The sequence below is a fragment of the Equus asinus genome, chromosome 19 (assembly GCF_041296235.1).
Source record: "Equus asinus isolate D_3611 breed Donkey chromosome 19, EquAss-T2T_v2, whole genome shotgun sequence".
In the NCBI taxonomy this organism is placed as follows: Eukaryota; Metazoa; Chordata; class Mammalia; order Perissodactyla; family Equidae; genus Equus; species Equus asinus.
In genome coordinates this window covers 6,119,469-6,146,722 of record NC_091808.1, presented here as the reverse complement: position 1 = coordinate 6,146,722, position 27,254 = coordinate 6,119,469, and the positions used below count along the sequence as shown (strand labels likewise).

The window sequence follows — 27,254 nt, the reverse complement described above, 5'->3', positions numbered from 1 at the left end:
GTCTGGGGATGCTGGCGAGTCGCAGAGGCTGCTGGAGCCAGCAGCTCGGAAATAAACAAAAACGCGCACCGCCTCCCGGGTCCCAGGGCGCGGGGCAGCGCAGGGGCCGGCGGACAGGGCCGGGGCGGGAGCCGGGCCGCGCCGGAGGTCGGAGGCGGGATGGCCCGGCGTCCTCGTCCCCCGGGCCCCGGCCGCGCGCCTGGCACCCAGCGCCGCGCGCTCCTCCTCCCGCGGTCCCGGCGGGGCGCGGATGCGGCGCGGCGCGGCGCGGACTACAAGTCCCAGGAAGCCCAGAGGCAGGCGCGGGGCGGAGCCTGGCGCAATTCCCCGGGATCCGGCGCGCTGGGAAGCGCCGCGGAGGACGCAGCGGCGGCCGGAGGGCGGCGAGTGCGCGGGCGGGCGGGGCGCGGGCGGAGGCGGGGCCGACGTGGGCCGGAGCCCTGCGTGCCAGGGAGGGGGCCGGCCGGGCGGGCGGCGCTCGGAGCGGGCTGCGCGTCTCGCACGGTGCCTGCGGCTCGGTCCCGGCTCGGCGGGCGGCGCGCGGCGGCTCGGCGCGGGGGCCTCGGCGCGCTGGGCGGCGCAGCACGCAGCGCGCGGACCCTCGCCGCGGCCGGGCGCCCGGAGCGGCGCGGCACTGCCCGGGGGCCGGCCCTCGGCCCCGGCGCTCGGAGCGCGGCGGCTGCCTGGGCTTTAATGGCTGCTCGGCGGGGCAGCGCCTAGGGCTGGAAGGCGGCTGCGGCGCAGGAAGGCGCCCGAGCGAGCCTCCTCCGGGCCGGCCGCGCCCGCCGCGGCGCGCTCCATGGGGGCGCGCTGACCCGGGCGCCGGGGCCCGCTCGCTCGCCGGCCGCGCGTCCCGGCCATGAACTGAGTCCCCGCGCCTGCTCCGCCCGCTCCTTTCTTCTCGCGCGTCCTCCGCCCGCCGCCGGCGGGCCCGGCTCCCCAGGGGCTGCGGCGCCCCGGGCTCGGCGGCCCGCGGGCCCCGGGGCGCGGGGCGGCGGCGGCGGCGGGGGGCGCGCGGCTCCGGGCGCGGCGCCTGCACCATGAACTACCAGCAGCAGCTGGCCAACTCGGCTGCCATCCGGGCCGAGATCCAGCGCTTCGAGTCGGTCCACCCCAACATCTACTCCATCTATGAGCTGCTGGAGCGCGTGGAGGAGCCGGTGCTGCAGAACCAGATCCGGGAGCACGTCATCGCCATCGAAGGTGAGGGCCGGGCCACCGCGGGGCTTCTGGAAAGCTCGGGGGAGCGGGCGCCCCCGGCGCGGCGGGGTGTGCGCGCGCGTGTGAGTGTGCGTGCTTGTGTACACACGCGCCGGCCCTTGGCACGCGGCTGCCCCGCCGCGTGAGCACTGCGGTGCTTCTTGACTCTGCAGGGCCGGGCGAGAGCCGAGGGGGAGGCCGAGGGCCGGGCGAGCGCGCCGCGGGCTCTGCCGGGGAAGGTGGACCGTCAGCGTTAATTCCAGAATGGGCAGTAGAGTGTCTCCTGTGAGAAAGTGGTTCGATGAGGCTGTGTCCTGGGCAGTTCGAGGGACCCGGCCCAGCTGATACCGGGGACCAGCTGGAAGGATTGGCGGCCACCGGGCCGTGACAGGTTACCAGGCCAGGGCCGAGCGTCTTGCTGGACTTTGAAGACGTGTTTTGAGAGGTGCTGCTGCTGGGGATGAGGCTCTGGACAGCATGTTTAGGCGGAGCAGGCCGTCCCCCTTCACGTCTTTGCCAAATTCAGGGGCACAGTGGAAGCAGCTGTACTGAGCCCACGCAGAGAGCCAGCCCCGCTGAGGGCGGCATCCTGTCCAGGTGCAGGTCCACCTGCCTTGTGCAAAGGCTGGCCTCCATAGAGTATTTTCTACCAAAAGTCCCGGGCCAAGTTAGAAGAACCACCCTAGCAGGAGGGCAGGGGGTCCCACAGCCTCAGGGTCTCACTTTCACATCCCTGGAGGCCACCCCCCGTCCTGCATGTGAGGCAAGGCTCTGACCCCCCCGGACAGGTGCAGCAGAGTTCTCCTTTCCTGGGCCTGTGGTCTCTCGGGGTTATCAGTGGCTCTTGTTCCTGTGCTCCTAGGCTTCTGGATTGTCTCTGTTTGGTCCTGCCCAGATTCACCTGGGGCACCAGGCAGGATGTAAATGTACAATATGGAGTTATACCCCAGCCTCCGTCAATGCAGTCTTTCCCCTCACATCGCTGTTGGCCAGTGATGGCAAAAGGCTTGTAGGGTGGGTTGCCTGTAATATGGAACTGTCCTAAGCGAAGACCAGTAGGGCCGCTGTTGAGGAACAATGAGAACGTTCCAAGGCTTGGCAGTGTCCAAAATCCCGGCTGCGGGCAGTCGCCCAACTACCCCCATCTGTGAGTGGGGGCGCCTCGGTCACTGGAGGGCTTTGCTTTGGCCCTTGAAGTCTGAATTGCTAACCCCAGAGTGCCTTGGTTTGACGCTTGGCCGGTGAGATGGAGAAGGTGGGTGTTGTGGTGCTGATCCTCTTGGCATTTGGCAGCTCCATGGACTTGAACAGTGTCCCGGCTAGACTGCTGATTGGCTGGCTGTACCCACAGGGGACTTGCTGATTCCCAGAGAGTATCCGAGCTGTGCTCCAGCTTTACGTGGGGCCTGGCTCTCAGTGCACCTGGCTGCCTTGTTGGCAATTTAAGGTGCTTCCAGATTCCTCGAGAGGCACAGGCTGCAGTGTGCCTCTGACGAGACTTATGGGAGGCCGTGGACCTGCACACATCTGCTGCTGCCAGGGTGATGTTGCAGAAATGGTCCTCCAGCACCTGAGCTCTGGTCCCATTGCCATCAAAGTGGAAGGGCCCAGTGCCTGTTTCACTTGTCTCTTTCCAGCTCTCAGGCAGCATCCTCAGAAGTCTGATGAAACACTTTGAAACCCGGTGCCCAAGTATTCAGCGCAGCTGGCTGAGAGCACCTTGTCACTGTGGACATTCCTCTAGCTGAGTGTGATTCACGACGCCTCCTTTTCATTTCCCGTTCTTGAAGCTGAGCTCTGGGGTCTCAAGCACTTTCAGCAAAGCAGTTTGACTTTCTAGCAAGAGGATGTGTTTTTGTGTTTCTTTTCTTAAAAAAAATACTGTGTGAGTCCTAGATGATGGTTTTTGGTAGCTTGATGCCTGCCTTTATGATGCGAGACTTCACACCCCTTCTTGGCTGGAATCCTTATCATTTTTAAGAAGACTCAGAATCAGTGAATGAATCCTGTTTGGGGCTTTGATGATGCTGTTATTTTTCTGTTAGAAAAAGGAGCGTCTATCTTGTGTCAGGGCTGTTGTTAATTTAATAAGGCTTAAGAACCATTCAAATATGCTTCTGTTCTTTGCATTATTATCAACAATGATACCACCTTTCATTTGTGTAAAACTTTAGCTAAGATACTCTTGCATTCATCATCTCATTGTGTGGCTGTACCAACCCCGGGAGAGAATGTGGGCCAGCTTCAATATCCTCGTTTTATAGAGGATGGAGGCTCAGGGAGGGTTATTGACCTCTTGAACGTTTGACTGAGGTCATTCAAAGTCTGGTCTGAACCAACAGATGGTTTGAATAGAGAGCCCAGGTCTGCAGCCTCCCCAAGAACCTTACGCTGCCCCTTCTAATGAAACCTAAGTTCATTTGTTAGAATGAAATGTTCTCCCACTCTGTGCCAGTTTGAAGATATGGTTGTGATTTATGTCTACATCATTGATATTTTGGACATGGAGAGGATTGCTCAGTCGTGGCAGGACGACATTTTTCCTGTGAGAAGAGACCTCTGCAGAAACAGTTTTGTGCAGTTGTGTAGGGTGTGGGTTATTCACACGTACTGAACCAGAGAGCATTGCCCTGGGGTCCGGAGACTGAAGATGCGTTTGGAGGAACCCAGTGCGATAACTGAGTGTGCCCCCGGAGCATCACAGTAACCCCAAGAAACGTGCGTGGATCTGCTCCTGCCTAGGAACCTTGGAGCTTAGGATGGTCCAGCGGCAAAGTGTCAATCTTCATGAATTTTAAATATCATCATTTCCAATCAGGACAAGTATATGCACATCGTAGTCAATAGTTTAAAAATCGCTCGTTCCACCAAACAGAGAAAACTGCATTTTGGAGGATGTCTAGCTAGACATTTTTTCCCGCCTCTGTGTGTGCATACACAGAACTGGAGTCATACTTACAAGCTTCTTGATCAGCATAGTGTGAGCATTTTTCAGTGTTATGAAGAACTTTTAAGATGCGATTTCTCATGTTGGCATAATATTCTAGCATTTGGCTGTACCATAATTTACTTAAAATTTCCCTGTTTTCTGGCGTCTTCAGGAATTTTTGCTGTTAGAGTGGGGAGTGGCCTTGTCAAAGGGAAGGCTGTTTTGGCAAATGTTCATTTCAGGGTGATTCAGATTGGGGTCAGGATTGAAAAAAGCTCTTAATGATGGATTGAATCTGATGTATTTTAGTTGAAAGAGCTCACCAAGATTCCCAAATAAGAATGGGTCTGTGGCCCTATTTGGAGGCATGGGAAATGTGATTTTGGTCTGTCTTGCTTTAGAACATTACCTTGCCAAAAAAAAAAAGGGTGTTTTTTCCCCCAAATCTTTATTTTAGACTTTGAGAGATTTATTTTTTCCCTCCAAATCGGTGGCGTTTATGGAAACATTGCCGATCATTTTCAGATTCACCTGATCAGATTTCTGGGGTGTCCCACAGGGCTGTGCCATGCTGTGAATTGCAGCCCTATTGCGCGGGTGTTCTCCGTGCCCAGAGATGAGCCTGCAGCCTGCGTGCCCCTAGCGTCAACAGTTTGTTTTCGGTTTTCCCCATCTGATTCTCCTTTAAGAAGTCTGTCCGGGGTTGACCGGTTGAGGTAAATGAGTCAGCTGCCTTTCTCATTAAATAAAGCTTGTTCTTCTTTTAAGGATAAAGCCTCTATTAGCAACTGCACGTTGTAATTCAGCCTGCCAGCTGCCGAACTGTGATGTGAAAGAGAACCCAGCCAGCTCATTCATCTGGCAGTGGTGGGGCCCCCAACCAGCATTTGTGCCTCCACCTGCACCAGGCAGCAGATCGGGAGAACCAAGTTCCCCACTGACCCCACCGGTGGTTGGTGTGTCTTCCTCTGAGGGTTCGGGAGAGGTCCCAATGGTCTGTCCTTGGCGGGAGTAGTCTGCCAGGATTCCTGGTAAGGGCACTTTCACAGGAGCATTCCAGGGCTGGGCCCTGGCATTTGGGGCCCCTGGGAAGATGGGGCAGGGAATCCACTTAATCCCATGAGACAGCTGCTTTGTGGAGTGTCTGTGTACAGCAGATTGCCAAGTGCTGACCCTGTATCATCTTGATGTATCCTGTGGCAGTCCCATGACATAGATGCCACCTCTGAGACCCAGAAAGTGTAGGACACTTGCCCGAGAGAGGGGATGTGGGCTGATCCGACCTCAGCACCGGCTCTGTACCTCCTTATGAGATAGAAACCCAGCTCCTGATTATTCATAGTCCCACAAGCCATATGTGCAAACCATCCCAAGAGTGTGTTCCCGCTACAGAGGTGTCAAGCATTTGAGACTGCTACAAATAGCCCAAAGTATCACGTCCTCTGTCAAGTGGCTTACCATGGCAAAACTTTTGTAAGAGCTGATTTTCATTGGGAAATTTATTTGATCTGGTGTTTTAAGTGTAGGTGTTTAGGGAACAAATTTCTTCTTCCTGCCGTGGACGAGCATAATTTTTCTTTGCCACTATTGACTATATTTGTAATATTTAAAATTTCATCCAAGGTTGCAGGTATGGGGCCTTTTAGTTATTGATGTAAATACTGTAGTCTCCTCCTTAAAAAGAATTCTCAGTTGGCTATTTGTTGCTTCCAGTTAAATTTCATGCCTTACTGGCATCCGACTCCTCCCGGTCCAGGCGTCCCTTCCCATCTGGCTGATGCCATCGTCTTTCCCTGCCTCTCCCAGGCACAGATGGGGTCTCCTGCACTGTGCCCCCAGCTCTGTTCTCTTGTCTTCCTCCACCACTCCAGCCTGAAAGACTGGGAGCCCTTTGAGGGCAGAAATCGGGTCGTGTTCGTTTTTCCTCTCCTCAGTGATCCAGCGTGTCATGTCTGGTCCTTGGAGGATGTCCAGGAATTGTTTGTTGATTGTTGACTTGCTGGAGGGGCTGGCATTTTCTCCGGAGCTTGGGTCCTTTTGCTGCTCGTTGGTAATATAAATAGTGTTTATCCTCCGGCAGAAGTGAGGGTGTGTTGAAACTTGTCGTGAGAGCACAGGTGTTAGAACTGGGCACCTTTTGGATCTGGTGGGTTAGCCTGGGTGGCAACTAAATGCCATGTGGCGTTTGGGGTGGAAATGAGATTTTTTTCTAGTGGATGTAGGGGAAGAAGAAGATCTGCTTGCTGAATCCTGGCAACTTTTCCAGCCTGGCTGTCTGCAAGAGGTTGGTGTTTCTTTATGTCCGGTGTAAGTGGATTTCAGACATAGAATAATATCATTGACAGGGACCAATGAGTGACAGCTAGGTGACTGACATAACGTAGTCTCTTCATTCTAACATTGAAGACCGTGCTTCTCAAACTTGAGTACACAATCAAATCTCTTGGCAGGCTTGGGAAAACAGATTGCTGGCCTCCACCCCCAGAGCTTCTAGTTCTGTAGATCTGGAGCGAGCCTGAGAATGTGCTTTTCTAACAGGTTTCCAGAGGATGCTGATGCTGCTGGTCCGGGGACCACACTTTGAGAAGCATCGCTGTGAAGGGCAGGGTCTTCTCTGGGCCAGCCCTCCCATGCTCGTTCTTCCAGGCAGTGCTCCAGTCAGTGAGAGGTCTTCCTCTCATCTTTCCCTGCAGGTTATGGGGGAGGCCAGCAGCCCAGGGAGTTGCTGAGGGGTGACACAGCTTAAACACAGCGGGAGGAGAGATTTAAATCCGGGTCCAAATGAGTTCAAGTCCATGTTCGCTCTACTCCCATGGTCCTGAGTACCCTGTGAGGGAAGTGGTCAGGTGGGGGATGGACATCGCCAAGGCGGTCCCTAGGGAGGTAGGACCAGCTGATGTCCCATTCCCTTTTAAGTCCTGGTCTGTGGTTCTGTGGACTTCCCTTCCTGTCTTTTGTTGATTTTCAGCATCCTCTCCTATATATTTAGATGTGGTTCTTCAATATTCACTTGTTATGATAATTGGGCAGATAATACGTTTTGTTACCGCTGTTTCAGAGCTAAAAGAGCATTTCTGTGAAAGGAGAGATATATGTTATTAACAGCTTACAAGGCCTGTTGCGGGGAGTGAGGGGGGTGCCTGGAGGAAGTGACTCAGGAGGGAGAACCCGCTACAGCAGCTGCAGGAACCTTCAAAACAAAACCTGTGGCCCTGTTATTGCCACCTCTGTCTTTTGCCCAAACCAGACTTTTTATTTTGTTAAGACTAAAATCCCTTATTTTGCATCCTTCTCTTTTCCTGTGTACCCTGCAGGTGTTTATAGTTCGTGAGTCTCACTCTGGCTTGTTTTAACTACTGATTTGGTCTTTTCTCAGATTTCTCAACATTCAGTCAAACCCGGGTCCCGTGCTCCCACCCCCTTCCCCAACGCTCCGGATGCTTTGAGTCCTTTGCTTAAGTGATTGAGTTGGGCAAATCGGATCAAGCTTAGTTATTTTTAAAATCCAGGGTTCGGGGTTCTGATCTGCTGCTTAGCTCCATAATTCTTTCCCTTGGTGCAGTACCTCTCTCTGAGAGGCGGAATCCACTCTGCAGAAGGGACTCTAATCTCTACAGCATCTGTTACTGTTGCGAGGGGTCTGAGTGCGCACGCGCCTTCGTGCCCCCAGCCAGCCCCATCCTTCTGGGAGCCCTGGGCCTCAGAGGGGCTGAGAGGGGTTTTTGGTTCCCGTTTCCTAGTGTGAGAAGCCTGCACACTGGGCTGTGTGTGGAATGACTTTCCCAAGATGCACTGATGACCCTTCCAGGGGCTGGGCTGGCGTTGTAGTTTGGGTCCAGCCCCTCCATCTCCCTGTGCTCCCCACTCACAGCGAACCGAGGCCAGAAGTGGGTGTCTTGGCTCCGGAGGGAAGCAGAGCAAATACCACCCCCGCCAGAAGAGGTTGTTAAGGGACCCTTTGAATATACCAGCCAAATAGTTTGTCTGTGTGCGAGGTCAGGACATTTTCCATAAAGAGCAGACTAAATATAGACTCAAGGGTGGGGACCAGGGCCCGAGAGGGGGCTGTCATCGCTCTGATATTGTTTCTTCCACTGGTGATGAGAACTCGCCACCAGCCCGGAACAGGTGGCCACCCCGAGCTCTCTGGGAACAGATTGGTGTTTTTGTTTAACCGGGGGCTCATTTGCAAATTTCACACTTCTCCCGCTGTTTGATGGGGATTGTCTTTTTTTGGGCTGCCGTGTTGGAGTATTTGTACCGTGTTTCTACACAAGCAACTGTCTAATCTTTAAAACTGCTCACGCCGTCTGGTTGTCATTAGCATCATGGTTAGAAGCTGCTTTTTTTTTTTAAAGGGTGGGAAACACTTCTCACGGTTCTGAGAGAAGAATTCCAAATAATGACCAGCCATGTTCACCAGCGATTTATGAATGTCAACATTCAGCAAGCTCTAGCAAATAGAAGCATGTTGATTTCCAGCTTAAGACGTGGGCACGCGTAAGCTACTGTTACCATATTCTCAGAGAGAGAACAGTCTCAAAGAGAGAACAGTATCATTAGGAAATGAACTTTTAACTCAGTGAGTTTTACTTGATATGGACATACTAACCGTATTGAGGACACTTGAAAAGAAGGAATTAGAATTTTTTTTTTTAGTGAATGCCTACCACAAAACAAGACCCACTTTAGTTTTCTGAAAGAGTTTTTTCTTTGTGAGGGCAGATGGTGGCGTTCAGCAAGATTTGGTATTATAGATAAGTACTTGCTCGCTTTTGTAATGGAACAGAAATTGCTTTGGAGAGAGCAGCTTGCCCCAAACTTCTGCTGTTTATGTTTCCAGTGTCCTTTTCTGCGAGGGGCAGAATGGGCATACTTTCCAGGGAGGGTACTTCCGGAAGCCCGTCAGCCCACCCTTTGTTGTTGTTTTCGAAGATCTGGGTGCCGCTGTGAGCGGTAGTTCAGTCTTGTCCTGTTCCAACACAGCTCCTGTTATTTCAGGCTGCTGAACCTGCTCTCAGACACACACACACACACACACACACACACACACACACACAGAGACGCACACGAGCTTTGTTTCAGCTTTAGCTTCCACCCTCAGGCCTGGGTCTCTCATTTTCCACAGATGGTTATTTGGAGTTTGGAATTGAGACCCCTTCAAACTGCCTGAATGTCTTTAACTCTTTTTTTGACATGGAACTGAAATACGGAAAGATGCCCCTGTCAGAGGGAGGAAGTTTTCACAAACTGACCACCTGTGGGTAACCAGCATCTGGATCGAGAAAGAGAAGGTGGTCGGCAGAGGCGAGACTCGTCCGTAGTGTGTGTAGTTAGAGATGATTGCCTTCATCCATTCTACTGTTGGTAGGCATTTGGGTTGTTTCCTATTTGGGGCTGGTAGGAATAGCACCGCTGTGCACATTTACATCCATATCGTTTGGTGCCCGCGTGCCCCTGTTCCTGTAGGATGTGTGCTTGGGAGCTAAGTGCTCTGTCTTCTGTTACTCTTCTCCCTTGCTGGATACAGCTGATCCTGAAACCACTCCATCAGGCGGGTGGCCCCTATCTGGAGAGACTTTCGTTTGCTGTTCCAGGTTCGTTTCATGACACTCAGACTGTGCTTACCTGCTGCCTCCCTCCTTTGCTTTTCATTCTTTCCACTCTTTGTACATAAAAAAAAAATTTAAGTGGCTAATACATTTCCAGCTGGATTTGGACTGTCCTGGGTTGGAGATAGCCTTTGGGTCCGTGTTGCTGTTTGAAGGGAAACTCATTTGCTGAACGGTGCTGTGGTTACGTATTAGCACTCTTCAGTTTCAGTTGTTTGTAGCAATTATGTGGAAGACACAAAAGAAAAAAAGAAAGGCTCAGTGTTGCCAACTCTCTGCTGTTCTCAAGGGGTTATTTTCTTTGTTTGTTCTGTTGTGTCCCGGGAGCTGCCCATCCCTGCTGGCAAAGGCCACGCTAACCAAGACCTAAACCGGGAAGCTTATTAGGACCCAATGGCTGTGGATCGAGGGGTGTGTGCGGCTCGGGGGTGTGTGTGCGTGTGTGAACTTCTCCAGCAGCTTAACAAACGCAAATATTTATTTTGAGGGATGGGGGTGGGAGGGTCACGTTTATCCTCACTTTGTTGAGTGTAGGAAGTGGCTAATGTGAGAATCAATGGGCAAGATTTTATCAAGCAGCAACAATGGGCCAGGCGCAGTTTTTGTCTCTCCGGGTATGCAGATGTGTGGGACATGAGCCCCTCTCCCAGCGCGCCTCAGATCCAGCCCAGGGGGCCACAGCAATACCTGCTGAGATAACCAGCCATACGAGGCAGTGTGGCTGCCTCGGGGAGGGGGTTCTGTGGAGAGCATGAACTCAACCGGACCTGGAAGCTGGGTAGCATCCGGCAGTCCATGGAGGACCTTTCAGGCTGGTGGACAGTGGGAGTGGAGCATCCGGAGCTGAATCTCTGCAGTGCGTGGAGAACTGGGGGTGAGAGGCCAGAATGATGGAGAAGAGTGCTGCTGGCCCTGGAGAGCAGGCTGGGAGCGCTTTCCTCGGGCAGCAGGAAACTATTGATTGCCGGTTTCCTTTTGTGGAGGGGAGCGCCGCTGTGATGCTCAGCTGTTGCCACAGAGGATAGAAGAGGCGATGACTTAGGGCTGGGGCGTGGCAGTGGGGAGGGGCAGGGTGGGTTCCAATCAGGGCTGTTGTGACGGAAGGTGGGAGCCTGGCTGGGGAGAGAGACAGAGGGGCCTTAGAGACACACGTGGATGTGCAGCCCCTAGGTTGCCTGTGCATCTTGGGATGGAGGGACCCGGGAGGAGGGCCTGAGATTTGATTCCTGGGAGCACAGGAGTGGGGGGCAAGTCTGGGGGATTCTACCTTTAGATGCCCGGAGGTTTGGGCAGGAGGCAAGTGCTCGGCCCCACAGGACGGTTACCCAGGATTTGTAGAGGAAGGCTCTGTCCCTGTGAGATGGGCTGGGTTGTGTGCATTCAGGAGTCACCCCTGTCTGTCAACAGGCTGAGAGTCAGGCATCCAGAATGCATTGCAGCCACTTCCTCCTGTGCAGATTCTTCACTGGGTGTCTGAGGCACAGTCTACGTCCGTCAGTCCCTTGGAAGTATGGCTGGTGTGCATCTCTCTCCAGGAGCTGGATCAGCCCGTATATGACACTGAGCTTCTGCTCGCAGGGCTTGGGCTGTGGTCCTGCCGGTCCGGACAGGTGATCTCTTGGCCACCTGTGCCTCTTTCAGAGCCGTGCGGAGCGTCTACCACGTGATGCTTGATGCATGTATCCATCTAGATTTGTCTGTCTGTCAGGTGTGTATATTTTTCACTTAATGGCTTTAATCCATAGTCTTGTAGAGTGGGTGCTGGGAGCACAAAGGTGAGCAGTACAAGGACAGGGCGTGTGCGTGCCGTGGGCCAGGTGTGTAAGGACCTAGGCGAGTAGAGGGTGCAGAGAACAGGCCCAGGGGCTCCCGGAGGAAGCCCTGTTTGAACGCCAGAAGATGGGCAGCTAATGACATTTGGGGGGGGGTCTTTGACAGATGCGTGTCATCTTGCCTCATCGAGCAGGAGGCCTTGGAAAACTGTCATCTCTGCCAAAAGAAACCCCGCTTATCTTCCCACAAAAAAGTCAGTTTCCAGTTCTTCACTTAGGAAAAATTCAGTTTTCCCGAGCTTTCTCAATCTGTACTTGCCTTTCTGGTCATTTTATGCTGGGAATAAAAAATGTGTATATCTCTTTCTGCCCGTAGTCTAAATCAGAGTTTTTTCCCCTCCAACTCCCAAAGCCCCAACCCTTTCCGAGATCTCCTGGCCAGGAGCACCCTGAGAGCAGTGCTCCGGCCGGGGGCAGTTGTGTTCTGTGCTTCTCCCCACAAGTCTTTAGGGCCCCACCTGGGTGGCGAGCGGCGTCTGGACTCCGTGGCAGTGCTGCTGTTTCTGAAAGTGGCTCAGGCTTCCAGACTTAGACTGCAGAGCCCGCGTTCCTTCTAGAATCCTAGCTTCTTCTGATGGAATGGAGTGGAATGGGAGATTTTTCAGTTTGCAGGTTGCCTGCCTGGGGCTCAGAGAATCGTGGCGTGGTGTGATCCTGTTGGTCTGGGAAGATGGGGCGCTCCTGCACTCCTTGAACGTGAACGTTGGGGCGCTTGGTGGAGAGCAGGGTGTGGTCGGCGAACGGCTCACCTGTTCAGCGGAGCCCTCACCCACCTGTGTGGACTTCGGCCCCTCCTGGGTCTGCCCTGGGGAAGGGGGCGTGCCGCTGGTCTAGGGTCTGGGAGTTGTGTGAGCAAGACGTTTTACTGCTAAAAGAGATGAAATTTGGTCGCAACTCGGGCAATCTCTTTTCGTCAACATTTTTTGATGAAAATTTTCAAACGTGTGGAGGAGTTGAAAGAATGTTCAGAGTGAGCTGGTGCATACCCATCGCCTTGACTTCCTGCTTGTTGATGTGCTGGGTATCTCTCCACCCAGTCCAGGGGATAATTTAAATAGCGTTTTCCATAGAATGCAGAGTTTTCCTAGGCTGGTCTGATTTTGGCTTGGAATCCAAAAGATTTCCGGAAAGAGTGGAGTCTGATTCCAGGGGGATTGTTGGCACAGCAGGGACGAGGTTTCGTTCAGGTGGATCGAGTGCGAGCGAGGCTGTCTCATTCTGCAGAGAAGTTGGTGTAACTTGTGCTTTGGAAGGGCAGCCTTTTTGCTGGGTTAATCTTGATACGGTTCAAACTTGAATGCAAAGGGAAACTTCGCATTGGACTCTGTCTTGAATTCCACATAAATTGAACTCTGATTTGACTTGTATGCTGAGTTGTGTGTTTGGGAGGGCAGCCCCTCTCTGGGCCTCGGTGGTTTTGGGGGTGGGGTGGCACAAAGTCTTCTGTGTCCCAGGACTTTGCTTTTAGGAGGGGCCAATGTATTGATATGGAACACAGGTATTTTCTTGTTGGAACATGTCACACAGGGACAGCTTCCTGGAAGCAGAGCGATGTCACGGAGGATCACAGCCTTGGTGACTTTATGTGGTCTGTGAGGGACAGATAACCCTAGCCTGGGGATCTGAGACAGGCTTCTGGCTCAGTGACTTCCCATGGGATCTTTGGGAAATGCATGTGTCCCTTCAGGTGTCAGTTTCAGATCCCAGAATCTATGGGATTGAACTTTGATCTCAAGGTTCTTCCTGACTCCGAAGTGGTTGCCACTGCCCCATCCATTGCTCCTCAGTCCCTGAACTCGGGACCAGTCTGACCAGTTCTGGTGGAGGCACAGTTGGGGAGAGAGGGGAGGAGAGGTCTTGATCAGTGAGGTGGGATTGCCCCCAGGGCATTGTGTTGAATTGTTGCACCACCACAGTTCTTCCCCCAGCAAACAGGCAGAGAGTACAATTCCATTTAGTAGAGTAATACCCCAAAAGGAAGGAAATATTGTATGCATGTGTGTAATCCATGTAGTACCTGGATGATCTGGCACTTGTGTGCCTTCTGTAACACGTGCACACGTGTTCAAGGCAGGAGTCTGCAGAAGGAACCTCCTCAGTGGTGATCTCCACAATATTCTGTTCCTCCAGACTTCCCCAGAGAGAGTAAAAAGCAGGTGTGAGACTCTGTCACCCTGGTGATGGTGTGTCATTGTCCTGATACTGAGCACGGGGTGAAAGCGACGGGTAGGGTTACGGAGTCTGTGTTGTTGTATGTGGGAGGTCTTAAGGCAGACTCTGGAAGTCTGACTCGGCTCTCAGTCACCTCTCCAGTTCTTGAGTTTTAGGGAGCAGGCTCCAAACTGGAGTCGTCTCGGGCTGAACTGGGAGCTGAATTCTGGTGGGATTCTCCTCTCTGCCATGTTAATCATAGAACCCGATTAGGCTGGAATTCTTGTCCCTAGACTGGGCCCCAAGGGGGCATGTCTTCTGGGTCGTCCTTGAGCCAGTGATGACCTCATCATGGGCTAATGATCCCCGGGCTCCTCCTCATTGACCCCCTGCAGCTGTCCCCACATCCTGCCCATAGCTGGCCTGTGACCACACAGCCTTTTTTTTGGGGGGGGGGGGGCGGGGTGGTGGCTACTGGATCAGCAGATTCCTTTCCCGTCATCTCTCGAAGTCTTCACCACAGTTCTCTGTTGCTGTGAGCATGTCATAGGGCGCATCTCCGGGACCCGCCCAGGTTACACTGGCCTGATGAACTGGACTCTTCTCCTCCCCTCTCATGGGACTTCAGGCCATCGTGGCTCACGGCCTTGCCTTTGCATCCATCCCAAATTTCCATTTAACTGAGCCTCAGCATCTGAAATCTCAAGCCAGACTCCGGGTGCGTTTTTTGTTTTGTTTTTAAATTTTTTATTTACTTGAGGCCACATTGGTTTATAACATCATGTAAATTTCAGGTGTACATTATTATATTTCAGCTTCTGGATAGACAGCATTCTGTTCACCACCAATAGTCTAGTTTTCATCCATTACCATGTGTATGTGTCCCTTTACCCCTTTCATCCTTCCCCCACTCCCTTCCCCTCTGGTAAGCACGAATCTATTCTCCATATCTATGGGTTTATTTATCTTCCACATATGAGTAAAATCATATGGTATTTATCTTTCTCTGTTTGACTTATTTTGCTTAACATAATACCCTCTGGGTCCATCCATGTTGTCGCAAATGGGACGATTTCATCCTTTTTTATGGCCGAGTAGTATTCCATTGTGTGTGTGTGTGTGTGTGTGTGTGTGTGTGTGTGTGTGTGTGTACACACTGCATCTTCTTTATCCATTCATCCATTGGTGGGCACTTGAGTTGCTTCCAAGTCTTGGCTATTGTGAATAATGCTGTAGTGAACATAGGGGTGCGTATATCTTTTCAAATTAGTGTTTTCAAGTTCTTTGGATAAATACCCAGCAGTGGGATAGCTGGATCATATGGTATTTCTATTCTTAATTTTTTGAGGAGTCACCATACTGTTTTCCATAGTGGCTGAACCAGTCTGCGTTCCCACCAGCTGTGTATGAGGGTTCCCTTTTCTCTACATCCTCTCCAACACTTGTTATTTTTTGTCTTGGTAATTATAGCCATTCTGATGGGCGTGAGGTGGTATCTCATTGTAGTTTTGATTTATTTCCCTGATAACTAGTGATGATGACATGTTTGTGTGAGCCTGTTGACCATCTGTATATCTTCCTTGGAAAAATGTTCACATCCTCTGCTCGTTTTTCAATTGGGTTGTTCATTTTCTGGTTGTTGAGCTGTATCAGTTCTTTATGTATTTTGAATTAACCCCTTGTTGGCTATATGATTTACAAATATCTTCTCCCGGTTGGTGAGCTGTCTTTTCCTTTTGTGGATGGTTTCCTTTCCTGTGCAGAAGCTTTTTAGTCTTTTAATCTCCATTTTGTCATGGTCGTCTCGTCATAGTCCAAGCCGGCTTTTAGCTGAGGGGAATTTATGGCAAAATATATTTCAGTTGCCACTTCTTTAATTGTCGCTCAACTAGGGGTTGAGTTTCTAAAAACAAAAACAAAAAAAGGTTGGTGGTTCTGAGTGACCTCCCCTTTCTCCCTCACTCTCACGATGACCACCCTCCCCCCAAAAGTGGAAAAAGCTTAACTTTTGAACATGTCGTCTGCTGAGGACAGGGACCCTTTCCTTCTGACGGTTTAGTCTATAAAGGACAGCTCCAGCCTCACTCACATTATCGTGGTGGGAGGAACTTTCAGATGACTTGCCTGTCCCTTTCGTCAGATGATTTCAGTAACAGGCAACCAGAATTCTGCTCACAGCTTGGCTCCCTTCACGTCCAGTCATGCGCCGAATAATGACGTTTCAGTCAACGATGGACCTCGGGTAGGACAGTGATCCCATAAGACTAGTGCCATGTAACCCGGTTGTGTAGTAGGCTATACCATTGGGTTTGTGTGCGTACACTCTATGGCGTTCACACGATGACGAAACTGCCGAACGACGCATTTCTCAGAATGTGTCCCTGTTGTTAAGTGAAGCCTGACTGTATTAAAAGACCTCTTGCTCCTGAGGCCTTATCTTAAATGCCACAGGGACCCAGGGACCCGGGGAAGTCCTCCTTGGCCACCACACCTAGCTGGACTCCCTGTTCATCCTCCCTCCCTCTCTCTTGTGTGTGTATGTCTCTCTCTAGATATATGCAGCCCTGTGTTCACTGCTGCATTATTCACAATAGCCAAACTTAATGCGATTTATAATTACGTTTCTCTGTGTGTGTGTGTGTTTGTATGGATGCATGAGGATGTCTTCCCCCCCTAGAAGGCAGGAGCACGTGGTCTTGGTCTCTGTTTAATAGGCCGGCCCCAGCAGCCTGGGGGGTTTCCTGCTAATGGCAGAAGGGACGGAGAAATGCGTGGACCATCTTGTTTGGAGTTTATACCTTCCAGTGTTAGAGGACAGAATTCTCCGTCCCACTGCAACCACATGTTGATTCTTAAAACAGCCCCTGCCTCAGAATCCTGGAGGAAGATACTGTGCAAAGCTAATTTCAGTGAACTTTTCCAGAAACTTGAGTTTAGAAGAGCCATTTTCCATGGTTACTGTTACCTTGGCTCTTGTTACATAACTGCTCTTAGATTCAGATAGTTGGAATTTTTTTTCTTTTTTTTTTTTTTTTTGGTGAGGAAGATTGTCCCTGAGCTAACATCTGTGCCCATCTTCCTCTACTTTGTATGTGGGACGCTGCCACAGCATGGCTTGATGAGTAGAGAAGGTCTGTGCCTGGGATCCCAAACCTGGGCCACTGAAGTGGAACATGAAGAACTTTAACCAGTCAGCCAGGGGGCTGGCCCCTAGTCTTCCTCTATTTTGTATGTGGGACGCCACCACAGCATGGCTTGATGAGTGGTGTGTAGGTCTGCACCTGGGATCTGAACCCACAAACCCCAGGCTGCCGAAGTGGAGCGTGCAAACTTAACCACTACACCACCGGGCTGGCCCCCAGACACTGGAATTTTTAAAGCTTGGATTCCAAACATGACAAACTATGATGACTATGATGTTGCCTTTTTGGGGGCTTTCTGGACATAAAAACAGGAATTTTAATCAGAAACTTGAGTTTCTCTGACCAAGAGTTTCTGGGTTAGGAGCTGTCAGAAGCTGCGTCTGTGTGAGCAGGGCCACCAAGACTCAAAGCCACTAATGAAAGCCAAGCATTTACTCTTGTTTTCCTCGACCCAAGTCCGTGCTGATCTCCTGTCCTCTGTCTACACTCTGCAAAGATGGGAGAAATGAGGGCTGGGGGTGGATGAGGGAGCCGAATGGACAGAGCCCAGCCCGTTGGACAGAGCCCCCAGCCGTCTGTTTACGGCGTTTGGTAGAGTGTGTTTTCTTGCTCTTTTCTCTGCGTGCGTTATGATCTCTAGCTGGAGTCCAGCCTTTTCTCTGAGCTTGAAGGAGACTGGAGCAGCCTCTTGCAGATTCTACCAGAAGCCCCCGGGTAGCCAGGTCACAGCCAAGATTTGGAGCTGAGTCGAGTCCTTTCTCAGAACTCCCTGCTCTTTCATTGGTGGACCATTTTGCCATCATGCATGCTTGTATTTTTATGCCTAGCTTCTGTACCTGGAGAGCCCCCAAAGAAGCTGCTGTTTGGAATCTGTCACATCATCTGTAGATGCCTAATTGCTGAGTGGTCCTCTGTACCAGGCCCAGCGCGCGGTGCCGACTGGCTAAGGAGCTGCACGCAGCATCTTCTCCCCCCACCCCTGTGATTCTGTTTCAGATGTTAGTTATGAATTTGTTTTTAAGAAGAGAGGACATAAACAGCTCCTTAAAAATGCCATGTGCTCTGAGGACAATCAGGGAGAGGCCAGCACCAGGCTGTGGATGACGGGTGGGGTGCGCTGGCAGAGAAGTCTGGGCCAGCCCTGTGGTCCTGGGCACGGCTCTGCTCCAGCAGCAAGGCAGGCACGCATTTGCCTTGTAAGTGATACCATTGCCTGGAGGCAGCCCTGACAGCTGCTCCTGCTCCAGATTCCAGAAATTTCTATTAAACATTTCATGAACACCTTCCTAGTTTCTTCCCTTTCCCTCCCTTAAAATCCATAATAGCACCAACTGTTTATTGTGTGCCATCTATGGGACCCCATGTTAAGGGCTTAACATCCTTTGTGTCTCTTTATCCTGGCCATCCCAGGACAGAGGTGGCAGAGACCCTGTTTTACAAGCCAGGAGCCTGAGGCCTAGAGTTTAGAGCCTCGCCCAGATCCACCCACGCCTGGCTGATCCAGGATTTGAACTCAGGACTGAGAAAGGAAACCTCTCAGATCAGCCCGTAGAGACATGAGGGGTTCTCTGTTGTCTGCACCCCTCCTGCAGATTCCGATTTGCGGTTCGAAACGCACATTTGTGCTCAGTTTTGCTCATCGGGGTTTAAAAGAAATTAACAGCTGTGGGTTCGCATTTATTCCATTGCTGAAGTTTGGTGGCACTGGGAAGCTCACCGACGGTTTTGATTGTGTGAGGAGGGGAGATGATGGCAAGCCAGCTGCCTGCGATTCCAGGTTCACAGTGTGGGAGGAGGGAGAGTTTCCAGACTACGTGCCTTTGCAGATTCACCCAAGTTCAGAGAATCTGCAACAACCTCTGATCCCGGCCGGTTGAAACTATAGCTCCTAACTTCGAGCCACACGAATTATGTGACATTTTAATAATGCAGATGCTCGAAAGCAGTTAGTGTTTTACCCGCATAAATAGAAGTTCCTTTTTCTCTGAGCTATAATTAGCGTAACAGGGAGAAACGGATGCCCTGGGAATCAGCGTGATGTGCCTGGGGTCATGCAAAGCAGGATGGCAGAGCCGGACGTGGCAGAATGCAGTGCATGGCCTGACGCTGCTTTCCTAGGGGAGTGCAGCCAGTTTTGCATCTGGGAGGCTTAGCACGTGATTTGCTTTCTGACACAGGTATGGGCGGGGTGGGTCAGATGGCACCGTCCCTCGTTCAGAGAGGGGCACCGGGTGTGGAGAGGAAGGCGTGGCTCACCTGGGTTGTCCGGTGGCGGCTCTCTTCACTGGGACGGTGGTTCCCTGGTTCCTGTCCAGTGCCTTGCCCACAGCGCTCCTTCCAAGGGCATTTGCCCAGACTCCCCTTGCAGGCATGACTTTGTCATGCCTCCCTATCTGTTCAGGGAGCAGACCACGGTGCCCTGCCCGTCCTGCACGCTCAGTGAGGGGCGATGGGGCCTTGTATCTGGTGATCGGGGAGCGGTGGGAAGCATGGGTGGTGGCCGTGCCCCCCCCACCGCCTCATCCTCCGCGGCATCTGAGCGGTGTAGGGAGTGTGTGGTGGTGCCACCTGTGACTTCCCACCTGAGCCACCCTCACCGCTTAGGCAGGACTCACCTGTAAGACCATGTGACCCTCATGTGATGCAACAGTTGCTGGCAGTTACCGTCAGAATTATTGGTGAATTTTGCAGCTGTAGTGCTCTTTCTGGACTTATTTTATTTTATTCTACAACTTAGAGTTATGGTTTCTATAGGAGAGAGGGCACGTATTGGAAGTCGACAATTTAATGAGTTTTGACAGATGGATGCATCCGTGAAACCACAACCAGGATATTGAACGTGCCCTTCTCCCTTCTCCCAGACGCTTCCCCCTGCCCCTTTGTGACCCCTCCCCCCTCCTGCCCCCGTCTGCTGGCACTGATCTGCTGTCTGTCATTGTGGATTAGCTTGCATTTCCCAGAATTTAATAGAAATGGAATCACGTGGTAATGGACTCTCTCCTTGTCGGGCTTCATTCACTCCACTTGACGATGCTGAGATTCATCCCAGTTGTAGTGCCTTTCTGTAGCTTGTCCTTTTTATTGCTGAGTAGTATTCCATTGTGTGGCCTGACCACAGTTTATCTTGTTGATGGATATTGATTGTTTCCAGGGTGGTGGCTTTTCCTAGGAAAGCTGGTGAGAACCTTCAGGTCCAGTTCTTCGTGTGGGCACGTGCTTCCGTTCCTCTTGGGTAAATTCCTAGGAGTGAAGTGGCTGGGAAAGGTGGTGGGCGTATATTTAACATTTTAAAAAAAACAGCCGAACTGTTTTCTGAATTGGGTGTGATTTTAAACTCCTGGCAACAGTGTGAGTATCCACTTGGGGTTTAGGTTCAGCAGGCTGCTGGCTGTGGCTGTCCGGGGATGACACTTGTCCTTGAGAAAGAGGCTTTGCCACCCGTGTCTCATGGGCTATGAAGGGTCCTGTAGTAATGGTGGGGCACAGAGGCTGTAGGGGTGAGGCTGAGGATGGGGAGAGGCAGAACAGGAAAGAGGTGAGACCTCCTTCGAGATGGAGGAGTCCAAGAGAGACGAGCTGTGATCACATATTATATTTGTGAAAGTCAGACCTGTTTGGGTGCCTATGAAGCAACTAAAAATTAAAACCATCTCGGTGCAGTCCGAGAGTGGACCAGGAGCTGCCTGTGCATCCAGCCCCGGGGCAGGCGAGGGTGAGGCAGGGCAGAAGGCTGTGGGCGATGTTTAGAGTCAGGTCCTGGTTCCTCCGCATCACTTTGACTGTGGCCTCACTTTTCCTGCTGGTGAATCCCAGTTTCTGGCCGACATCAGTGGTTCGTAATGAGGGGAGCAGGCAGTTTTGCCCCCCCAGAGAATGTATGGCAATGTCTGGAGGAATTTTTGGTGGTCGTAACTTTGGGGAGGGAGGTGTTCCTGGCATCTGGTAGGTGGAGACCAAAGATGCTTCGAAACAGCCTCCGGTGCACGGGACAGCCCAGGATCGTGGGAGTGCTGAGGCTGAGAACGCAGGGTAGGCGTCTGGTCCCTCCTTGCCTCTGACCTGCAGCGCGGAGCTCTGCGCCCACCGCAGGCTGCTCGGCAGTGGCCTTCTCCAGGTGGTCTGTCCTTGGATGGAGCCCTTCTCAAAGAGAAGGTCTGGCCTCGTTCCCCGGGTCTGACCCAGGCCCCCAGGGAGGGGACCGAGGGACTGCGTGAGCCTCCGCCAGCTCCTTCTCCCCTCGTTTTCTAGGAAACTGGCTCCCCAGGGGGATGGGCCTCTCTCTCCTGCTGTCCCTCTTCCAGTGCTCGACTAGGCAAATTCCACCGGCTCTTTATGACTCACCGCCTGGCAGCTGAGCTCAGGGCAGCCTTAACGAACCTCTTTGATTATTAACCTTCGCTTGGCTCAGGGAAATTACTCACTTGTTCTCGGGCCAAGAGCAAACCTCTTGGAGACTTTCTGTGTAAATCTTTTTGATGAGCCCATGTTTGGGAGAGTTCAATTCTTTTACTCACAGGGTTGGGAGAAAACCCCGTGTGATTTCTCAAACGGTGGGTTTTGCTCCCACAAAGATTTCCTAGAAGCGCTGATGGTGGGGGTCAGCGTGTGTGGAGGGCGATGATGGTCAGCGTCCCCGTCGGCGGTCACTTTGTGCCCCCATGCCGCATCGGCTGACTACGGGAGAGCAGACTTTTCTCTCGGGAGTTTGGCGTCAGTTTTCTTACTTTTGGGGAAGAATATCAAGGATGGGAAATGCTGGTTTTGTGGATGGGAATAAGAAAATAACCCACGCCCTTCCTTCCCCATTCCTGCCTCACTTTCCCTGTTAGGATGAGCCATGGTGTGTGCTGTTGGACAGAGACCTCTGACCTGGATGTAGGCCGTGACCTTTGACCTGAAGGTAGACCTTGACCTCTGAGCTGGATATAGGCCCTGACCTCACTGGGGTCCTGCCGCTCAGCAGCTCCTGTGTCCCCTGAGGGCATATAATCTCCCCACCAGCTGGAGAACCTGCCCTTTGCCTCCCTCTCCCAGAAATTAAGATACGTGAGTGAAAATATTATTCTTTTAAGCACTTTGGATGTTGTAAGATAAGGGCGCTGGGCTGCTCGCAGGAGTGAGGGGCTCCTGGCTGGTCCGGACTCCTGCCCCAGGGCAGTGGTGGGATTCTCGTGGGCGCTGTGGTTCTCGGGGTTAATCCTTGGGTCCTTCCACACCAGGCTGGTCACTTTCCTTCAAACTGTCTTGATACCTCACTACCTTAAGGGTTTGAGATCGTGAAATCTGAGATGCGTGGAGTGTGGTTTTCGTCCCGCGTGTTCACGTCGGTGCGTTCACGTCCGGCTGCTGTCATCCCCGTGGCTGGTTCCGAAGGCCTGGCTTCCCTTCTCCATGGGGACACACGTGACGCCTGTGCATTGGGCCCATCCTTCAGGCCTTTCTTAATTAAAACTCCAAGGCCCATGCACATGCAACCCCCCCACTTTAAACCTTCTTGGGAATTGTCGAGCTCTTCCAGATAAATCATGACTTTATGGCTTTTCAGTTTTGAACGGTGTTATAAGCCCTAGGATTCTGTCGCTGTTTTATGATCGGTTTCGCAGGGTGCGCCCGTTCCCCCGCATCTTTGATGGCGCGTAGTTGACGTGTATTTATGTTTCGCGGTGAAGCACAGGTGATCCTAACAAGTCTCACCTCGCTGTGCATCCCCGAGTCCGTGCATCTGCGCTCAGATGTCCGAGGACGGCGATGTTGTCCTTCGTGTTGGACAGCTTGGCTAACCCATAAATAGATTCCAGAACAGATCTGGCCACGCCTGGCCCTGCTTAAAAGCCCTTAATGGCTCAGCAGGGTTTTCAGAATGAGGTTGACATTCCTCGGCTTCACCCCTAAGCCTTTTTAGAACAAGTCATGGGGTAAAGAGAGAAATGAGCGTGCAGTTGCTTCGCTGAGCACCCAGGGCCCTTCGTGCTGGGCCTGCCCCTCCCCGCGGGCACCTGCGCTGCAGACAGTTGCCTGGGGGCCACCTTGTCTGCCTCGGGCTCCTCTTGGTCTGGCTGCTGTCTCCAGGTTTGCTTTTCTTTTCTTAACAGAGATGCCTTCACCACTCACTCACTCACGTGTCACCGCTCCCTGGAGGCCATTCGGATGGCTCCTGATGGTGATGCCAGCATGTGGCCTGTGCCCTTTGCTCTTGTTGTGGTCTCACTCGTCTCTCCCCAGCGTGGGCTCAATGTGCTCAGGGACTGTGGCCATGGCACCAGACCCCAGTATCTCGTCTAGGACCAACTGTGTGGTGAGAGCTCCATGGAGCTTGACCGGTTGAGAGTGGAAGGACCAAGCTCTGGCCATGTCTGATGTGTAATACACCTATTCAAGGACTCCAGTATCCCAAAGACGACGCCCGTGGCCGAGGATGTGCACCCAAGCTGCCGTTAGAGATTTCCATTTTGAGAATTACCTTCAGAATTTAGGTCACTAAAAAAAGATTCCCAAATTTAGGCAATCTTTGCCCTAAGCAGCTGGTCTTTGCTTTTTAGAATCATCAGAATTTGCTTATCCTTAGAGCAGAATATGGTAAATTGGTCTGTTTGGGTTCTTGGTTGAAAACGTCAGAATCCCTTTCTGGCTAATTCAAGCAGATGTGGAATTTATCAGAAGGATGAGGGGGCAACTCTGAGCCTGGGAGGCTGTCCTGAGAGCCAGGCCTGGGGATGGACTGAACCAGGGCCCCTGGAGGGGTCCAGGAAGCAGGCACAAGTCACTGTGTCTGTGGGGCACCGGGCTTCTCTCCTCCATCACTCTTGAAGGGAATCGGCCACCTCTTGGCCGCCTTGATTGGCAGCCCCATCAGGAAGGCAGTGGAGAGAAGAGGGGCAGGCCCTCAAAGGCTCATTGAGAAGCTGTATCCAAAAGCCCTGCCCATCAGTATTGCGCAGCCAGCAACAGCATCAGCGCGGCAGAGCGGGGAAGGGGCGTGGCTGTCCTAGCAGCGTAAGACACTCATCACCAGTCGTGAGCATGATTTTGTGCATCTGCTGAAGTCCACTTTCCTTGTAATTCTGCGCGAAAAAGTCTGGTTGCTATTGACCTGGACATTGTGGGGTGCACTCATGCGTCGCTTAACGATGGGGACAGTTTCTGAGAAATGCATTGTTAGGTGGTTTTCTCATTGTGCGAACATCATAGAGTGCACTTACACAAACCTAGATGATACAGCCTGCTACACACCCAGGCTACGTGATACCAGTCTTACGGGACCACTGTCGTGTGTATGATCCATCGTGGACTGAAACGTCATTATGCGTTGCATGATGCGAGTCTTTAAGATGTGCAGACATCGTGTGCAAGCTGATAAGTGGCTTCAAACATTCCGAATGACTCCTTGCAAATCTAAAGGATGGAAATTACAGATACAGGGAGCTGGGAAGCTGCCAGAGGGCAGCACTGCCTTTTAAGTCTTAATGGAAGTGAGACACTTTTTTAGGCTCAACTGGGGATAGCTGAGTGACACCGCGATCGGGGGCCTGCTAGGTGCAGGGAGAAGTTGCTCAGCTGTGTGTGGACTGTGCAGACCGCTCATCCTGCTGGTTGTGACGGATGGCTGGCCGTCTCAGCACCCAGGTTCCGGCTCTCACTCCCGCCCCGTGACTTTGCTGTTGCTTGTGCAGACCGAGTGGTTCCCACGAACACACACTTGCCTGCGCTTCCTTCCTCTCCCAGACTTTACTGTCACGGCCTCCTGTCTTCCTGTTCCTCCAGGGCACACGGCACCCATTTACATGCATGCCTGGCGATAATAAATGCCCTATGAAGCTTGTGGCAGGAACGCCTTTCCTGAGTTGTACTCTGCTCCCGAGGCCTGGAAATAAAACAAAACAAATGCTGTGCTCTTTCTCTCATACCCAGGAACCTTTTATTTGAGCCTTCCTTGTGGTTTCTGCTTCTACTCCATCTTATAACTCTTGACTGAGGGGCATGCACTATATCTTGAAGGAGTCTTTGAATGAAGTCTGGGGCTGCTGCTTTCTAGCTGTGTGCCTTTGGGGAAAGCTGTTTGAATTTGGCGCCTCAGCGTCTTCCTCCTTCTTTTGGAGGAAATGAGTGTGAGCACCTGACACCTGGGCTGTGGGGCACCATCCAGGCTGTCGCTCTTCGTGGCTGACCTCCCTCCAGCTGGCCTCTTGTCACACCTGGAGACACCCGGACAGATGTTTGTCTAGTGGATGCGCGTTCATTTGGCTCCCTCGGGAGACTTCAGATCTCCATGTTCTGGGGGTCAGTGGTGTGGATGCTCAGCTTGCGAGAGCGTGCTGTGTGGGGCTTTCTCCCACCAGCCAGGTTGCTGCAGTGAGACGCAAACTCCATAATGGGGTTAAGCCAGAAGTCATGCAAGTCATGCAAGTGCTGTTGATGGACAGTTGCAGACAGAAGCATCCTTGGCCCGGAGGGGTAAGACCTGATTGGCCAGGGTCGCTGGGGCATATTGGGAGGGCTGGGTGTCTCTATCAGTCTGCAGGGCTCTCCTAAGAAACTACCACAGGCTGGGAGGCTTAAGCAACAGACGTTTAGTGTGTCACAGTCCTGGAGGCTGGAAGTCCGAGACGAAGGTGTCAGCAGGGCTGGTTTCTCCTGCGTCCTCTCTCCATGGCTTGCAGAGGGCCATCTTCTGGTGTGTCCTCACGTGGCCTTTTTTCTGTACGCATCCCTGGTGTCTCTCTTTTCTTAGTAAGGACACAAGTCCTATCAGATTAGGGTCCCACCTTTATGACCTCATTTGACTTTAATTACCTCCTTAAAGACACTTAACTTTAATTACCTCCAAATGCAGCCACGCTGCGGGTTCGAGCTTTAGCGTATGAATTTGGGGGAACACAATTCAGAACAGTGTCGTTCCCTCCCCTTGCCTCCCCCATATCACCTGTGTGTGGCTTCTGAGGATTTGTTGCCGATAGAGCATCACGGGTGTTTCCTTAGTCGCTCAGACTCCACAGCTGTGTAGATACAGCTCCTGGCTGGGCGGTTCAGCCACTGACTTCCAATGTGGATGGAACCCAGGGGACAGCGAAGTTCTGAACCTAAACTGAACTGTTTGTTTACTGTCTTCATGATAATTTAGTCTTATATGTTTCTTTCTTTTATAATATCTTTGTATACATTCTCTGTAACATATTTAATTATATTTGGTCCATAATATGTATATTTTTATCTCTTATTGTAATTTTATCTTAATTGAGGTTGCAGAGACTAATTTTTACTGGGAAAAAGTAATAGCCATGAGGTTACTGTTTTATTAAAAATGTAAAAGAGTGTGTGTTTAGATTAAAGCCATTTTTAAAAATAGATAAAATAGATTGTGAAAAAAATAGGAAATTTGGTTTAAAGAAGAAGCCTAATGGCAGGTGGAAATAACCGTTCGCAGTGAGGCTGCGGTCCAGGGTGGCCTCGCTGGGTTCTCACAGTTTGGGTTATTGTCCCGTTGGCAGAAAGCTCAGCCAGGTTTGGCTCCTGGCGCGCGGAGCAGGGATCCAGCCTAGCAGGTCGGCCACAAGCCTGGCCCAGAAACCATGTCCACAGGAGGAGGGAAGGGTCGGCCGTCTTCCCCCTTGCCTAAAGACGACTGTCCTGCTGTGTTCCTTTTACCAAGTTTAGTTCTCTTTGTAGCTCTGGTGTTTAAGCCAAGTAAGAATAATCGAAGTGTTTATGTTGATCAGTTGATCGATTGGTTGATCCATTGATTGAATTGTATCACGAGTCTCCCAGCCCAGCTTTGGGCAATCTTGCGACCTTGACTCGTCCTTCACTGACAGTCATCTTTGAATGCTTTTGAAAAAGGGTTTTGATAAAGAATTTTAGAAGTGACAGAAAGAAAGTTGGCTCTCAGCCCCCATCCCGTACCCCCTAAATTACCTCTTCCAAGACTTTTTGTGATCACCTCCCTACCAGCCCCCCATTGGCTTCCTAGAATTGCTTTTGATCTCTCATGCTGACCCAGAAGTCAGGATGGCAGTTGTAGGTCAGCCTGTGTCAGCTGTTCCCGCTGTTGGTCTTTGGGAGTGGTCCCGGGCTTCCAGAATGGCTCTTCAGCTGGTGTTCCCTGTGATAGTACAAAGAGAGAGAAGAGCACAGAAAGGTTTGGATGTCTTAATAGGAAAACAGCCTCCAACCCACGCAGAAACCAAGAAGAAAAATGAAAGATTATTCACTTTATAAATCCTCAAAATAATATTATTTTCTATGTCTTAAACCAGAGGCACAGTGGCATCGCCACTGGAGATGTAATCCTTGTATTAACTTCGTAGCCAGGCTGGTGACTCCGACATCACTTTTTTAATGCATGCTCCTCTTCCAACCGAAGGGCCCCTGGCCCGTGGGCCTCGTCGGCAGC

At 51.8% G+C, this 27,254-nt stretch overlaps 1 protein-coding gene across 5 annotated transcripts in view; it reads left to right on the top strand.

The window, feature by feature from the left end:
• Window positions 1-956: 956 nt before the first annotated feature.
• The window catches only part of AGAP1 (ArfGAP with GTPase domain, ankyrin repeat and PH domain 1), a 559,975-nt gene continuing 533,677 nt past the window's right edge, over window positions 957-27,254 (top strand). Inside the window, exon 1 of one of the 5 annotated variants that reach the window (XM_044751550.2) lies at window positions 957-1,203. In XM_044751550.2, coding sequence (XP_044607485.1) covers window positions 1,041-1,203 — 163 coding nt within the window. In that variant the 5' untranslated portion in view covers window positions 957-1,040. The remainder of the gene's footprint in view (window positions 1,204-27,254) is intronic. The other 4 variants (XM_044751551.2, XM_070489343.1, XM_044751552.2 and 1 more) reach the window with 4 other exon arrangements.